Source organism: Neopsephotus bourkii, unplaced genomic scaffold (assembly GCF_033783945.1).
Source record: "Neopsephotus bourkii isolate Nb327-2 ecotype Australia unplaced genomic scaffold, CSIRO-AGI_Nbou_v1 NB_858, whole genome shotgun sequence".
Taxonomy (NCBI): Eukaryota; Metazoa; Chordata; class Aves; order Psittaciformes; family Psittacidae; genus Neopsephotus; species Neopsephotus bourkii.
Genome location: NW_026901354.1, coordinates 20,893 through 37,340, shown reverse-complemented (window position 1 = coordinate 37,340; position 16,448 = coordinate 20,893). Strand labels below are relative to the sequence as shown.

General features: G+C 67.1%; 1 protein-coding gene across 1 annotated transcript; it reads left to right on the top strand.

The window, feature by feature from the left end:
- The first annotated feature begins 418 nt into the window (after positions 1-418).
- On the top strand, positions 419-16,193 carry PLEC (plectin). The gene is made up of 7 exons (XM_061356553.1): positions 419-589; positions 661-1,017; positions 1,097-1,180; positions 1,260-1,364; positions 2,533-2,631; positions 5,321-8,701; positions 9,747-16,193. The coding sequence occupies exons 1-7, from the start codon at positions 419-421 to the stop codon at positions 16,053-16,055; spliced, it is 10,506 nt and encodes a 3,501-aa protein (XP_061212537.1). The 3' UTR covers positions 16,056-16,193.
- The last annotated feature ends 255 nt before the right edge of the window (positions 16,194-16,448 follow it).

Sequence of the window (16,448 nt, the reverse complement as noted above, 5' to 3'; positions counted from 1 at the left end):
TTTCAGCTCCAGTGAGCGCTGGAGCCCAGAACCCCCCCGTGTGCTGGGTGCAGCCCAGAGCGGGAGCAGCAGCGCAGGGAGGGGATCCTGCCCCTCTGCTGCGGGAAGGGGGGAGCTGAGAGCAGCTCCAGTGCCTGCAGGGGGGCTTGGGGTGAGGGATGCAGGGATGGGAGGAGGAGGAGGGCAGAGTTGATGGGGCCTTGGGGGGTTCTTCCCCATGAGGGTGCTGGAGGGGTTGAAGGGAGGAGCTGGGGATGCCCCATCCCTGGCAGGTTGGACACAGGGGCTCGGAGCGCCCTGCTCCAGGGGAAGGGGTCCCTGCCCTGGCAGGGGTTGGTGCTGAGGAGGTTTGAGGTCTCCTCCAGCCCCAGCATCGCATGGTTCAATGACAGCGACCGTTGCAGCGTCTCCCCCCCCCATGCCCTCTGTCCCTGTGCCCGCCCGCTGCAGGCTGAAGACCATCAAGCTGGTGATCCACAGCACACAGGGCGCGGAGGAGCTGCTCAGGACCTACGAGGAGCAGCTGAAGGACGTGCAGACGGTGCCGGCGGACCTGCAGGAGCTGGAGGCCACGCAGGCAGAGCTGAAGGTAACGGCGCCGGCAGCAGCGCGGGGGGCGCGGGGGGAGCTGGTGCTGACGGCGCTGCTCTGGTGCCGCAGCGGCTGCGGGCGCAGGCCGAGGGCCACCAGCCCCTCTTCAGCACCTTGGAGAGCGACCTGGGCAAGGCCAGGGAGGTGAACGAGCGCATGGTGCGGGGCCACGGCGAGCGAGACGTGGACCTGGAGCGGTTCCGGGAGCGCGTGCAGCAGCTGCTGGAGCGCTGGCGCGGGGTCCTGGCGCAGGCGGACCTGCGGCACCGGGACCTGGAGCAGCTGGGCCGGCAGCTGCGGAGCTACCGCGAGAGCTGCGCCGCGCTGCGCTGCTGGCTGCAGGAGGCGCGGCGCCGCCAGGAGGAGATCCAGGCCGTGCCCATCGCCGACGTCGCCAGCGTGCGGCAGCAGCTGCTGCAGGAGCAGGTGCGTGCGGTGCAGGCGGTGGGGCCGGGTCTGCTGCATCCGGCGGCGCCCCCGGAGCTCATCCCAGTTCGTCCCTCAGGAGCTGCTGGAGGAATGCGACCGCAACAAGGAGAAGGTGGAGGAGTGCCAGCGCCACGCCAAGCAGTACATTGACGCCATCAAGGTGCGCGCTGCGGCTGCGGCTGCTGGGGAGGAGCGGGGGGCCCTGGGCTGCAGTGTAACGGGACGTGGATCCTCTGCAGGACTACGAGCTGCAGCTCGTGAGCTTCAAAGCGCAGCTGGAGCCAATGGCATCACCGGCCAAGAAACCCAAAGTGCAGTCTGCATCCGACAGCATCATCCAGGAGGTGAGGGGGGCCCCCAGCCTAAACCGGACCCCTAATCCTAAACCTGACCCTGACCCTAAACCTGACACCTAACCCTAAACCTGACCCCTAACCCTAAACCTGATCCCTAACCCTAAACCTAATGGCGCCATCCCTAATGGCATCATCCAGGAGGTGAGGGGACCCCGAGCCTAAACCAGACCCTGACCCTAAACCTGACCCCTAACCCTAAACCTGACCCCTAACCCTAAACCTAATGGCCCCATCCCTAATGGCATCTTCCAGGAGGTGAGGGGACCCCCAGCCTAAACTGGACTTTGACCCTAAACCTGACCCCTAACCCTAAACCTGACCCTGACCCTAAATGTTTTGGTTTGGTTGGGGTGGGGGGTTTAACTTGACCCCTAACCCTAAACCTGACCCCTAACCCTAAACCTAATGGCCCCATCCCTAATGGCATCATCCAGGAGGTGAGGGGACCCCAAGCCTAAACCGGACCCTGACCCCTAACCCTAAACCTGACCCCTAACCCTAAACCTGACCCCTAACCCTAAACCTGACCCCTAACCCTAAACCTAATGGCCCCATCCCTAATGGCATCATCCAGGAGGTGAGGGGACCCCAAGCCTAAACCGGACCCTGACCCTAAACCTGACCCCTAACCCTAACCCTGACCCCTAACCCTAAACCTGACCCCTAACCCTAAACCTAATGGCCCCGTCCCTAATGGCATCTTCCAGGAGGTGAGAGAATCCTAGCTCTCAACCTGACCGTGACAGTGACCCTGACACTAAATCCTAATCTGATCCTAACAAGTGATCTAACCCTAACCCTAAACATAACCTTAACACACACCCAACCCGACCCTGATCCTAAACCTAACCCATAGGATCACAGAATGGTTTGGGTTGGAAAGGGCCTCAAGATCATCCAGTTCCAACCCCAATGCCATGGGCAGGGGCACCCCACACTGAACCACGGCACCCAAGGCTCTGCCCACCCTGGCCTTGAAAGGAACCCATGATCTCAATGATCTCAACCTCAACCCTAACCCTGAAGCCACAGCCCTTTGCCAAGGGGGGTACAGGGCTGGCCCGCATGTGGCCGCACCGCCGCCGGTGTGCCGCAGTGCCATGGAGCGCTGTGCTGTGCCACGGTGCGCCGTGCTGACCGCCGCGCTCTGCCGCAGTACGTGGACCTGAGGACGCAGTACAGCGAGCTGACCACGCTCACCAGCCAGTACATCAGGTTCATCACTGACACGCTGCGGCGCCTGGAGCACGAGGAGGTAGGAGCGCGGCGGCACCGCGCCGGATGCATCCCTGCTGCTGCACAACCCTGGGGCTGCTGCTGTGAGGCCGCTGCTGCCCCATCACTAACGCTGCTGCACCGGTGCTGGTGGCTGGGCGCTGGTGGGACTGGTGGTGGGAGGCACTGCCCAGACACCCAGCGCAGGCACACGGCAGCCGGGCGCCGGCACCGTGGGGTCCGCTCTCGGTGACCCCTTGGTTCCTGCCTCCAAGTCGAGGCGCTTCACCGGTGCCTTGCCTTGGGGTGCGGTGGTGGTGGGGGGGCGCTCATGGAGGGTAAAATAAAGCCCAGGATGACTCCGGCACCCCTGCACCAGGTACTCACCGCACGCATGTCCCCCTTGCGCCGAGCTGCTCCTCGCCCTCCTCTGCCTTTCTGATGGGACGTGGCACAGTGGCACAGGGGGTCCCGCTCACCCGCATGCGCCCGCATGGGGCATGCGCCCGCCTCGCCTGTGGTGCATGTGGCATGGGACTCAATGGCGCGGCCGCTGACGGGCCTCGGGCTGGCGCGTGGCGGCAAGGACGCAGCTTGTGCTGCTCCCCACGGCACCGAGGCTTCCCTGGCGGCTCCTTCCCCCCCCTGCGCCCTCCATCGCACCCCTCCTCGTGCGCCATCCCAGGGACCCGGTGGCTTCCGGCGCTGGCCCCTCTGTTGTGGGAGCCCCGGTGAGCTCCGGGCTGGCTCTGGGCACGCTGGGGCTCGGCTGCTGGCTCCCGGCCTCCATCGCTGCGGGCTCTGCTCCTGCTCCGTTCCTCTCCGTGGTGCCTGGGGCTGCGCTGCTGCCGCTGTCCCGGCTGTGTCCTCCGGTGCCGCGCCACTTCTGGAGCCGGCGTCCCCGCCGCCGGGACCCGGAGCCCTCCCCGGTGCATCTGGCACTCATGCGCGGCTGCATCCCTTTGTGATCTCTCTCTCCCCCCCCGGCGCTCGCACGCGGCCGCATCCCTTTGTGATCTCTCTCTTCCCCCCCGGCACTCGCATGCATGCGGCCGCATCCCTTTGTGATCTCTCTCTTCCCCCCCGGCACTCGCATGCGGCCGCATCCCTTTGTGATGGGTTTTGTGTCTCTCTCTTCCCCCCCGGCACTCGCATGCGGCCGCATCCCTTTGTGATCTCTCTCTTCCCCCCCGGCACTCGCATGCGGCCGCATCCCTTTGTGATCTCTCTCTTCCCCCCCGGCACTCGCATGCGGCCGCATCCCTTTGTGATCTCTCTCTTCCCCCCTGGCACTCGCATGCGGCCGCATCCCTTTGTGATCTCTCTCTTCCCCCCCGGCACTCGCATGCGGCCGCATCCCTTTGTGATCTCTCTCTTCCCCCGGCACTCGCATGCGGCCGCATCCCTTTGTGATCTCTCTCTCCCCCCGGCACTCGATGCGGCCGCATCCCTTTGTGATCTCTCTTCCCCCCGGCACTCGCATGCGGCCGCATCCCTTTGTGATCTCTCTCTTCCCCCCCGGCGCTCGCATGCGGCCGCATCCCTTTGTGATCTCTCTCTTCCCCCCCGGCGCTCGCATGCGGCCGCATCCCTTTGTGATCTCTCTCTTCCCCCCTGGCACTCGCATGCGGCTGCATCCCTTTGTGATCTCTCTCTTCCGGCGCTCGTGCGTTTTTCCCCCCTGGCACTCGCATGCGGCCGCATCCCTTTGTGTTCTCTCTTCCCCCCTGGCACTCATGCGCGGCCGCATCCCTTTGTGATCTCTCTCTTCCCCCCCGGCGCTCGCATGCGGCCGCATCCCTTTGTGATCTCTCTCTTCCCCCCCGGCGCTCGCATGCGGCCGCATCCCTTTGTGATCTCTCTCTTCCCCCCTGGCACTCATGCGCGGCCGCATCCCTTTGTGATCTCTCTCTTCCCCCCCGGCGCTCGCATGCGGCCGCATCCCTTTGTGATCTCTCTCTTCCCCCCCGGCGCTCGCATGCGGCCGCATCCCTTTGTGATCTCTCTCTTCCCCCCTGGCACTCGCATGCGGCCGCATCCCTTTGTGATCTCTCTCTTCCCCCCCGGCGCTCGTGCGCATGCGGCCGCATCCCTTTGTGATCTCTCTTTTCCCCCCCCGGCACTCGCATGCGGCCGCATCCCTTTGTGATCTCTCTTCCCCCCGGCGCTCGCATGCGGCCGCATCCCTTTGTGATCTCTCTCTTCCCCCGGCGCTCGCATGCGGCCGCATCCCTTTGTGATCTCTCTCTTCCCCCCTGGCACTCGCATGCGGCCGCATCCCTTTGTGATCTCTCTCTTCCCCCCCGGCGCTCGCATGCGGCCGCATCCCTTTGTGATCTCTCTCTTCCCCCCGGGCACTCATGCGCGGCCGCATCCCTTTGTGATCTCTCTCTTCCCCCCCGGCACTCGCATGCGGCCGCATCCCTTTGTGATCTCTCTCTTCCCCCCTGGCACTCGTGTGCATGCGGCCGCATCCCTTTGTGATCTCTCTCTTCCCCCCTGGCACTCGCATGCGGCCGCATCCTTTTGTGATCTCTCTCTTCCCCCCTGGCACTCATGGCGTGCGCTGCATCCCTTTGTGATCTCTCTCTTCCCCCCCGGCGCTCGCACGCGGCCGCATCCCTTTGTGATCTCTCTCTTCCCCCCTGGCACTCATGTGCGTGCAGCTGCATCCCTTTGTGATCTCTCTCTTCCCCCCTCTCTGTTTTCTCGCTCCCTTCCCGCTCCAGAAAGCCGCCGAGAAGCTGAAGGAGGAGGAGCGGCAGCGGCTGGCGGAGGTGGAGGCGCAGCTGGAGAAGCAGCGGCAGTTGGCCGAGGCGCACGCCAAGGCCAAGGCGCAGGCTGAGGCCGAGGCGCGGGAGCTGCAGCTCCGCATGCAGGAGGAGGTGTCCCGGCGCGAGGTGGTGGCCGTGGACGCGGAGCAGCAGAAGCAGCACATCCAGCAGGAGCTGCAGCAGCTGCGGCAGAACTCGGAGCACCAGATGGAGGCCAAGGCGAAGCTGATCGAGGAGGCCGAGTCCAGCCGCAGGAAGGTGGAGGAGGAGATCCGGGCGATCCGGCGGCAGCTGGAGAGCACGGAGCGGCAGCGCCTGGGCGCCGAGGCCGAGCTGCGGGAGCTGCGGGCGCGCGCCGAGGAGGCCGAGCGGCAGAAGCGGCAGGCGCAGGAGGAGGCCGAGCGGCTGCGCCGGCAGGTGAAGGACGAGAGCCAGAAGAAGCGCGAGGCCGAGGAGGAGCTGGCGCGCAAGGTGCGGGCCGAGCGCGAGGCGGCGCGCGAGAAGCAGGAGGCGGTGGCGGCGCTGGAGGGGCTGCGGCTGCAGGCGGAGGAGGCCGAGCGGCGGCTGCGGCAGGCGGAGGCCGAGAAGCAGCGGCAGATCCAGGTGGCGCAGGAGGCGGCGCAGCGCAGCGCCGAAGCCGAGCTGCAGAGCCGGCGCCGCTCCATGGCCGAGCAGGCGGCGCAGCTGGAGCTGTCGCTGCAGCGCGAGCACGTGGCCGTGGCGCAGCTGCAGGAGGAGGCCGAGCGCCTGAAGCAGCAGCAGCGCGAGGCCGAGCGGTCGCGGGAGGAGGCGGAGCGGGAGCTGGAGCGCTGGCGGCAGAAGGCCAACGAGGCGCTGCGGCTGCGGCTGCAGGCGGAGGAGGTGGCGCACCAGAAGGCGCTGGCGCAGGAGGAGGCCGAGAAGCAGAAGGAGGACGCGGAGCGCGAGGCCCGCAAGCGCGCCAAGGCGGAGCAGGCGGCGCTGCGGCAGAAGGAGGCGGCCGAGGGGGAGCTGGAGAGGCAGCGGGAGCTGGCGGAGGGCACGGCCCAGCAGAAGCTGGCGGCGGAGCAGGAGCTGATCCGGCTGAAGGCGGAGATGGAGAACGGGGAGCAGCAGCGGCTGCTGCTGGAGGAGGAGCAGTCCCGGCTGAAGGAGGAGGTGAGCGAGGCCCTCCGGCGGCGGAAGGAGGTGGAGGAGGAGCTGGCCAGGCTGCGGGCCGAGATGGAGGTGCTGCTGCAGAGCAAGGCGCGGGCGGAGGAGGAGTCGCGCTGCAGCAGCGAGAAGTCCAAGCAGCGGCTGGAGGCCGAGGCCGGCAGGCTGCGGGAGCTGGCGGAGGAGGCGGCGCGGCTGCGCGCGCTCTCCGAGGAGGCCAAGCGGCAGCGGCAGCTGGCGGAGGAGGAGGCCGGGCGGCAGCGCGCCGAGGCCGAGCGCATCCTGAAGGAGAAGCTGGCGGCCATCAACGAGGCGTCGCGGCTGAAGGCGGAGGCGGAGATCGCGCTGAAGGAGAAGGAGGCGGAGAACGAGCGGCTGCGGCGGCTGGCGGAGGACGAGGCGTACCAGCGGCGGCTGCTGGAGGAGCAGGCGGCGCAGCACAAGCAGGACATCGAGGAGAAGATCGCGCAGCTCAAGCGCAGCTCCGAGAGCGAGCTGGAGCGGCAGAAGGGGCTGGTGGAGGACACGCTGCGGCAGCGGCGCCAGGTGGAGGAGGAGATCCGGGCGCTCAAGGCCAGCTTCGAGCGGGCCGCGGCGGGGAAGAGCGAGCTGGAGCGGGAGCTGAGCCGCATCCGCGGCGAGGCCGAGGAGGTGCAGCGCGGGCGCGAGCAGGCGGAGCGCGAGGCCGAGCGGCAGCGGGCGCTGGCGCTGCAGGAGGAGGGCCGGCGGCGCGAGGCCGAGGAGAAGCTGCAGGGCATCCTGGCGGCCGAGGAGGAGGCGGCGCGGCAGCGGCGCCTGGCGCTGGAGGAGGTGGAGCGGCTGCGGGCCATGGTGGAGGAGGCGCGGCGGCAGAAGGAGCTGGCGGAGAAGGAGTCGGAGCGGCAGGTGCAGCTGGCGCGGGAGGCGGCGCAGAAGCGCATCGCGGCGGAGGAGAAGGCGCGCGCGGCCGCCGCGCAGCAGCAGGAGCAGGAGCTGCAGCAGGTGCGGCAGCAGGAGCAGAGCCTGCTGGAGCGGCTGCGGGACGAGGCGGAGCGCGCGCGGCGGGCGGCCGAGGAGGCGGAGCTGGCGCGGGGCCAGGCCGAGCAGGACGCGGGGCTGTCGCGGCGGCGCGTGGAGGAGGCCGAGCGGCTGAAGCAGCGCGCGGAGGAGGAGGCGGCGGCCACGGCGCGGGCGCAGGCGGCGGCCGAGGCGCTGCGCAAGGAGGCGGAGCTGGAGGCGGCGCGGCGGGCGCAGGCCGAGCAGGCGGCGCTGCGGCAGAAGCAGGCGGCCGACGCCGAGAGGGAGAAGCACAAGAAGTTTGCGGAGCAGACGCTGCGGCAGAAGGCGCAGGTGGAGCAGGAGCTCACCAAGGTGAAGCTGCGCCTGGAGGAGACCGACCACCAGAAGCGCATCCTGGACGAGGAGCTGCAGCGGCTCAAGGAGGAGGCGGGCGACGCGGCGCGGCAGAAGGCGCAGGTGGAGGAGGAGCTGCTCAAGGTGCGGGTGCAGCTGGAGGAGCTGGCGAGGCTGAAGAGCCGCATCGAGGAGGAGAACAAGGCGCTGATCCTCAGGGACAAGGACAACACGCAGAAGCTGCTGGCCGAGGAGGCCGAGAAGATGAAGCAGGTGGCGGAGGAGGTGGCGCGGCTGAGCGTGGAGGCGCAGGAGGCGGCGCGCATGCGGCAGCTGGCCGAGGACGACCTGGCGCAGCAGCGGGCGCTGGCCGAGAAGATGCTGAAGGAGAAGATGCAGGCGGTGCAGGAGGCCACGCGGCTCAAGGCCGAGGCCGAGGCGCTGCAGAAGCAGAAGGAGCTGGCGCAGGAGCGCGCCAAGCGGCTGCAGGAGGACAAGGAGCAGATGCAGCAGCGCCTGGCCGAGGAGACCGAGGGCTTCCAGAAGACGCTGGAGGCCGAGCGCCGGCGGCAGCTGGAGGTCACGGCCGAGGCCGAGCGCCTCAAGCTGCACGTGGCGGAGATGAGCGCGGCGCAGGCCAAGGCCGAGGAGGAGGCCAAGAGGTTCAAGAAGCAGGCGGAGGAGATCAGCGCGCGGCTGCACCAGACCGAGCTGGCCACGCAGGAGAAGATGGCGCTGGTGCACACCCTGGAGATGCAGCGGCACCGCAGCGACCAGGACGCGGAGAAGCTGCGCCAGGCCATCGCCGACCTGGAGCAGGAGAAGGAGAAGCTGAAGCAGGAGGCGGCGCTGCTGCAGCAGAAGGCGGAGGAGGTACTGGCTCACTGGGTCCCCTTAGCACTGGTGCCACGCAGGGACCTCCTTCCCCTCCCTGGCCACCGTCACCACGGCCCCGGTGGCGCGGGCGCGGGCGCGGGCATGGAGCTGCTGCGGTGCCTGAGCCTGCAGCCGTGTCCATCCCCCAGGCGCTGGGCTGCCGGTGGGGCAGGACCCCCACGCTGTGGGGCAGGGGGTGCATGGAGGCAGCGATGCAACCCCTGCAGGGGGGGTGTCAGGCAGGACCTGCCGCAGCTCCTGCAGTGGTGGGGTGACCCCCAGCACCTCTCTAGGGTCCTGCGGCCCATCCCCCCTTGATCCTCTCTGTTCCCACCTCGCCTCCTGACCCCACAGCGTCCATAGAGTCATGGAACGATTGGAAGGGACCTTAAAGCTCCTCCAGCTGCAGCCCCTGCCAGGGCAGGGACCCCTTCCCCTGGAGCAGGGTGCTCCAAGCCCCTGTGTCCAACCTGGCCTTGAGCACTGCAGGGATGGGGCAGCCACAGCTTCTCCCTTCAGCCTTTGTCAGAGTCCAACCACCCTCATGGGGAAGAATTGATTTCCTAGATCCACCCAACTCTTCCCTCTTCCCGTTGGAGACGTTTCCCCCTCCTCCCGTCCCTGCATCCCTTGTCCCAAGCCCCTCTCCAGGCTCCCTGCATCCCCTTTAGGCACTGGAGCTGCTCTCAGGTCTCCCCTTCAGGAGCCTTCTCTTCTCCAGGCTGCCCCAGCCCAGCTCTCCCAGCCTGGCTCCAGAGCAGAGCTGCTCCAGCCCTCACAGCAGCCCCATGGCCTCCTCTGGGCTCACTGCAGCAGCTCCCGGTCCCTCCTGTGCTGGGCTCCCAGAGCCGAACCTCGGTGTCTCCCCCCTGCTTCTCCTGCCCCATGGTGTTTGCTGCAGCTCCGTAACCTCCTGCAGTGGGGCTGATGCTGTTGGGTGACGCCGCAGCCCTGCCCTGTGCTGCCGCAGCGCACGTCCCCCTCCCCGCGCCCCAGCGCTGCCCGGTGCCGTCTGACCCTTCCGTGCCCTTTCCCGTTGCAGATGCAGGTGGCCCAGCAGGCGCAGCTGCAGCAGGAGACGCAGCTCCTGCAGCAGAGCTTCCTGACGGAGAAGGACGCGCTGCTGCAGAAGGAGAGGTTCATCGAGGAGGAGAAGTCCAAGCTGGAGAAGCTCTTTAAAGAGGAGGTGGCCAAAGCCCAGGGCCTGAAGGCGGAGCAGGAGCGGCAGCAGAAGGAGATGGAGCAGGAGAAGCAGCAGTTGCAAGCCATGCTGGATGAGGCCAGGAGGCATCAGAAGGACGCAGAGGAGAACGTGCGGCACAAGCAGGAGGAGCTGCAGGAGCTGGAGCGGCAGCGGCAGCACCAGGAGAAGCTCCTGGAAGAGGAGAACCAGAAGCTGCGGGAGAGGCTGGAGCGGATGCAGGAGGAGTACAGGGCGGCACTGGCGCAGACGCGGGAGATCATGATCCAGACTGACGACCTGCCCGGGGAGGCCGCGGCGCAGCCGCACGCCCAAGCCGTGCCCAACGGCAGGGATGCGGTGGATGGGCTGGCGCACGATGGCGAGCCCGAGCTGGCCTTCGATGGCATCCGGCAGAAGGTGCCGGCGGTGAAGCTGGTGGAGGCCGGCGTCCTGAGCCAGGAGAGCCTGGAGCAGCTGGTGAAGGGCACCGTGAGCGTGGGAGAGCTGGCGCAGAGGGACGAGGTCAGGAGGTACCTGCAGGGCCAGAGCAGCGTCGCGGGGGTGCTGCTCAAGCCCACCAATGAGAAGATGAGCATCTATGAGGCCATGAAGCAGAAGCTGCTGAGCCCGGGCACGGCGCTGGCGCTGCTGGAGGCTCAGGCCGCCTCCGGCTTCATCATCGACCCGGTGCGGAACGCGCGGCTCTCGGTGAGCGAGGCCGTGCGGGAGGGCGTCATCGGGCCCGAGCTGCACCACAAGATGCTGGCGGCGGAGCGGGCGGTCACCGGCTACAAGGACCCCTACACCGGCGACCGCATCTCCCTCTTCCAGGCCATGCGGAAGGAGCTCATCGTCAAGGAGCACGGCATCCGCCTGCTCGAGGCCCAGATCGCCACCGGAGGCATCATCGACCCCGTGCACAGCCACCGCCTGCCCGTGGAGGCTGCCTACAAGCGCGGGTACTTCGATGAGGAGATGAACCGGACCCTCTCCGACCCCAGCGACGACACCAAGGGCTTCTTCGACCCCAACACCCACGAGAACCTCACCTACGTGCAGCTGCTGCAGCGCTGCGTGACTGACCCTGAGACGGGGCTGAGCCTCCTGCCCCTCACTGACCAGGCAGCCCAGGCCAGGGAGCTGCTCTACACCGACAAAGAAGCCAGAGACGTCTTCAAGAAGGCCACGGTGACGGCCCCGTTCGGCAGGTTCCAAGGGAGGACGGTGACCATCTGGGAGATCATCAACTCGGAGTACTTCAGCGAGGACCAGAGGCGGGATCTGATCCAGCAGTACCGCACCGGCAAGATCACGGTGGAGAAGATCATCAAGATCATCATCACGGTGGTGGAGGAAGGGGAGAAGAGAAGCCAGATGTGCTTCGAGGGCCTGCGGGCGCCCGTGCCTGCTGCGGAGCTGCTGGAGAGCAAAGTCATCGGCAAAGACCTCTACAATGAGCTGCAGAAGGGCAAGAAGTCGGTGAAGGACGTGGCGGAGATGGAGCCCGTGCGGCAGTACCTGAGGGGCACCGGCACCATTGCCGGCGTCCTGGTGGAGTCGACCGGGCAGAAGCTCACCTTCTACGACGCCCTCCAGAGGAACCTGCTGAAGCCGGAGGTCGCCCTGGCCCTGCTGGAGGCCCAGGCTGCCACCGGCTACATCCTGGACCCCGTGAGGAACCAGCTCTTCTCCGTGGACGAGGCGGTGAAGGCCGAGGTGGTGGGGCCGGAGCTGCACGAGAAGCTGCTGTCGGCAGAGAAGGCGGTGACCGGCTACAAGGACCCCTACACGGGCCAGACGGTTTCCCTGTTCCAGGCGCTGAAGAAGGGGCTGATCCCCAGCCCCACGGGCCTGCGGCTGCTGGACGTGCAGCTCGCCACCGGCGGCATCGTTGACCCTGTCCACAGCCACCGCCTCCCGCTCGACGTCGCCTACAAGCGCGGCCACTTCGACCCGGAGACGAACGCGGCGATGGCCGAGCACCGCGACGACGCCAAGGCTTTCTATTGCCCCAACAGCCAGGAGCACCTCACCTACGCCCAGATGCAGGGGACCTGCCGCCGGGACAAGCAGACCGGCTTCTACCTCCTGCCCCTGTCTGAGCAGGCCATCCGGGCGCAGCAGGAGGAGCTCTACACGGACAGCCAGGCGAGAGAGTGCTTCAGGAAGACGGCCGTGGAGGTGCCGGTGGGCAGCATGAAGGGCCAGACCGTGACCATCTGGGAGCTGCTCCACTCCGAGTACTTCACCGAGGAGCAGAGGCGGGAGCTCCTCCGGCAGTACAAGAGCGGGAAGGTGACCATCGAGAAGATCATCAAGATCGTGATCACCATCCTCGAGGAGGCAGAGAGCAAGAAGCAGGAGAAGCTGACCTTCAGCGGGCTGCGGGCCCCGGTTCCGGCCAGCGAGCTGGTGGAGTCCCGCATCATCACCAAGGCCCAGCTCGAGCAGCTGAAGGAGGGCAAGAAGTCGGTGAAGGACTTCTCTGACACGGAGGCGGTGAGAAAGTTCCTGCACGGCAGCGACTGCATCGCTGGCGTCTACGTGGAGGCGACCAAGGAGAAGCTCAACGTCTACGAGGCCATGAGGCGGAGCCTGCTGCAGCGCGGCACCGCCGTGGTGCTGCTGGAGGCCCAGGCAGCCACCGGGTTCCTGATCGACGCCGTGAAGAACCGGAAGCTCTACGTCAACGAGGCCGTCAAGGCTGGCGTGGTGGGGCCCGAGCTGCACGAGAAGCTGCTCTCTGCCGAGAAGGCGGTCACGGGCTACAAGGACCCCTACTCCGGCAGCACCATCTCCCTCTTCCAGGCCATGCGGAAGGGGCTCATCGCCAAGGAGCACGGCATCCGCCTGCTCGAGGCGCAGGTGGCCACCGGCGGCATCATCGACCCCGTGCACAGCCACCGCCTGCCCCTGGAGGTGGCCTACCAGCGCGGGTACTTGGATGAGGAGATGAACCGGGCCCTCTCCGACCCCAGCGACGACACCAGGGGCTTCGTGGACCCCAACACGCAGGAGAACCTGAGCTACACGCAGCTGAAGGAGAGGTGCATCGAGGATCCCGAGACCGGGCTCTACCTGCTGCCGCTGCGGGAGCCCGAGAAGGCGGCGCCGGTGGAGCCCACGCGGGTGTACACGGAGGCCGAGGCGCGGAAGGTGTTTGAGGAGACGCGGGTGGACATCCCGGTGGGCAGCCGGGCGGGCTCCTCCATGTCTCTGTGGGAGATCATGCACTCGGAGCTGCTGCCCGAGGAGCAGCGCAAGCAGCTCATGGAGGAGTTCCGGGCGGGCCGGGTGTCCAAGGAGCGCATGATCATCATCATCATCGAGATCATCGAGAAGACCGAGGTCATCCGGCAGCAGAGCCTCGCGTCCTACGACTACGTGCGGCGCCGCGTCACGGCCGAGGAGCTCTACGAGGCCAGGATCATCTCCCAGGACATCTACAACCTGCTCAAGCAGGGCTCCAAGAGCTTCCGGGAGCTCCTGGAGGTGGAGGCCGTCTGGAGGTCCCTCTACGGGTCGGGCTGCGTGGCTGGTATCTACATCCCCTCCTCCAAGCAGAAGCTCAGCATCTACCAGGCCCTGAAGAAGGGGCTGATCAACTCAGAGGTGGCCCGTTCCCTCCTGGAGGCCCAGGCCGCCACTGGCTTCATGATCGACCCCATAAGGAACGAGATGCTGACCGTCGACGAGGCCGTCAGGAAAGGCGTGGTGGGGCCCGAGATCCACGACCGGCTCCTGTCGGCCGAGCGGGCCGTGACGGGGTACAGGGACCCCTACAGCGAGCAGAAGATCTCCATCTTCCAGGCCATGAAGAAGGAGCTCGTTCCCAGCGACGAGGCCCTCAAGCTCCTGGACGCCCAGATCGCCACCGGCGGCGTCATCGACCCGCACCTGGGCTTCCACCTGCCCCTGGAGGTGGCCTCGCAGCGGGGCTTCATCAACAAGGACACGTACGACACGCTGTCGGAGCCCAGCGAGGTGCGCAGCTACGTGGACCCCTCCACCGAGGAGAAGCTGAGCTACGCGCAGCTGCTGAAGCGGTGCCGGCGCGACGAGGGCAGCGGGCTCCTGCTGCTCCCGCTCTGCGACGCTCGGAAGCTCACGTTCCGCGGCCTGCGCAAGCAGATCACGGTGGAGGAGCTGGTGCGCTCGCAGGTGATGGACGAGGCCACGGCGCAGCGCCTGCAGGAGGGGCTCACCTCCGTCGAGGAGGTCTCCAAGGACCTCAAGAAGTTCCTGGAGGGCACCAGCTGCATCGCCGGTGTCTTCGTGGACTCCACCAAGGAGCGGCTCTCCGTGTACCAGGCCATGAAGAAGGGCATCATCCGGCCCGGCACCGCCTTCGAGCTCCTGGAGGCGCAAGCGGCCACGGGCTACGTCATCGACCCCATCAAGGGGCTGAAGCTGACGGTGGAGGAGGCCGTTCGCATGGGCATCGTGGGCCCCGAGTTCAAGGACAAGCTGCTCTCCGCGGAGAGGGCCGTCACCGGCTACCGGGACCCCTACTCCGGGAAGCTCATCTCCCTCTTCCAGGCCATGAAGAAGGGGCTGATCCTGAAGGACCACGGCATCCGCCTGCTGGAGGCCCAGATCGCCACCGGCGGCATCATCGACCCCGAGGAGAGCCACCGCCTGCCCGTGGAGGTGGCCTACAGGAGGGGCCTCTTCGACGAGGAGATGAACGAGATCCTGCTGGACCCCAGCGACGACACCAAGGGCTTCTTCGACCCCAACACGGAGGAGAACCTCACCTACCTGCAGCTCATGGAGCGCTGCATCACGGACCCGGAGACCGGCCTCTGCCTCCTGCCCCTGAAGGAGAAGAAGCGGGAGAGGAAGACGTCCTCCAAGTCCTCGGTGCGCAAGCGCAGGGTGGTCATCGTTGACCCGGAGACGGGCAAGGAGATGTCCGTGTACGAGGCCTACCGCAAGGGCCTCATCGACCACCAGACGTACCTGGAGCTCTCGGAGCAGGAGTGCGAGTGGGAGGAGATCACCACCTCCTCCTCCGACGGCGTCGTGAAGTCCATGATCATCGACCGGCGCTCGGGGCGCCAGTACGACATCGACGACGCCATCGGCAAGGGCCTCATCGACCAGTCGGCGCTGGACCAGTACCGCGCGGGCACGCTCTCCATCACCGAGTTCGCGGACATGCTCTCGGGCAACATGGGCGGCTTCCGCTCGCGCTCGTCCTCCGTGGGCTCCTCCTCTTCCTACGGCGTGAGCCCGGCTCCGGTGAGGACGCAGATATCCCCGTGGAGCGACCCGACCGAGGAGACGGGGCCGGTGGCCGGCATCCTGGACACAGACACCCTGGAGAAGGTGTCCATCACCGAGGCCATGCGCCGCAACCTGGTGGACAACATCACGGGGCAGCGGCTGCTGGAGGCTCAGGCCTGCACCGGGGGCATCATCGACCCCATCACCGGCGACAGGTGCACCGTGGCCGACGCCGTCACCAAGGGCCTGGTGGACAAGATCATGGTGGACCGCATCAACCTGGCGCAGAAAGCCTTCTACGGCTTCGAGGACCCGCGCACCAAGACGCGGATGTCGGCGGCGCAGGCGCTCAAGAAGGGCTGGCTCTACTACGAGGCCGGGCAGCGGTTCCTGGAGGTGCAGTACCTGACGGGGGGGCTCATCGAGCCCGACGCCGAGGGCCGCGTGGGCCTGGACGAGGCGCTGCAGAAAGGCACCATCGACGCGCGCACGGCGCAGAAGCTGCGCGACGTCAGCACCTACTCCAAGTACCTCACGTGCCCCAAGACCAAGCTCAAGATCTCCTACAAGGACGCCATGGACCGCAGCATGGTGGAGGACGGCACCGGCCTGCGCCTCCTCGAGGCCTCCTCCCACTCCAGCAAGGGCTACTACAGCCCCTACAACGTCAGCAGCGCCGGCTCCACCTCCGGCTCCCGCTCCGGCTCCCGCACCGGCTCCCGCTCTGGCTCCCGGCGCGGCAGCTTTGACGCCACCGGCTCCGGCTTCTCCATGACCTTCTCTTCCTCCTCGTACTCCTCCTCGAGCTTCGGGCGCCGATACACCGCGGCTGCCACGGGGGCAGCGGCTGCCGTCGCCCCCGCCGCGCTCCGCAGCTGCGGGACGGAGGCGAGCGTGGAGCGCGCCGGGACGCACCGGCTGCCGCTGCGCGTGGCCTGACCCGCCGGCCCCTGCGTGAGGAACCCGCTGCCTGCTCGCTCCGCATGTGGCAACGCTGCTGCTGCTCCCTAGGACTGATTCCTGTTTCTGGTTGAACGTGGTGATGACCTGCCAGAGCCAGCCCTGCCTGAGCCAAAACTAACCCCTGAACCCAGCGTAGCCGGGGGGGTGTGCACTGAGAGAGACATCACCCGGCCCCTCACCGCGCCCGCCCTGTGGCGTGGCCTGGCAGGGCTGCAAACCAGGAAACGCAACAGAACATAGGAAAACCAATAGGAAAACCAACAGGAAAACCAACAGGAAAACCAACAGGAAACCAGGCAAACCAATAGGAAAACCAGTAGGAAAACCAACAGGAAACCAACAGGAAACCAGGAAACCCAACAGGAAACC

What these genes read in the sequence shown, in the direction of transcription:
- PLEC (XM_061356553.1), top strand. Translation starts at nt 419, where the DNA reads ATGCCCTCTGTCCCTGTGCCCGCCCGCTGCAGGCTGAAGACCATCAAG. An exon ending in AGCAGCTGCTGCAGGAGCAG is followed by an intron (nt 1,018 to 1,096) that starts GTGCGTGCGGTG and finishes TTCGTCCCTCAG; the next exon opens with GAGCTGCTGGAGGAATGCGA. An exon ending in AGTACATTGACGCCATCAAG is followed by an intron (nt 1,181 to 1,259) that starts GTGCGCGCTGCG and finishes GATCCTCTGCAG; the next exon opens with GACTACGAGCTGCAGCTCGT.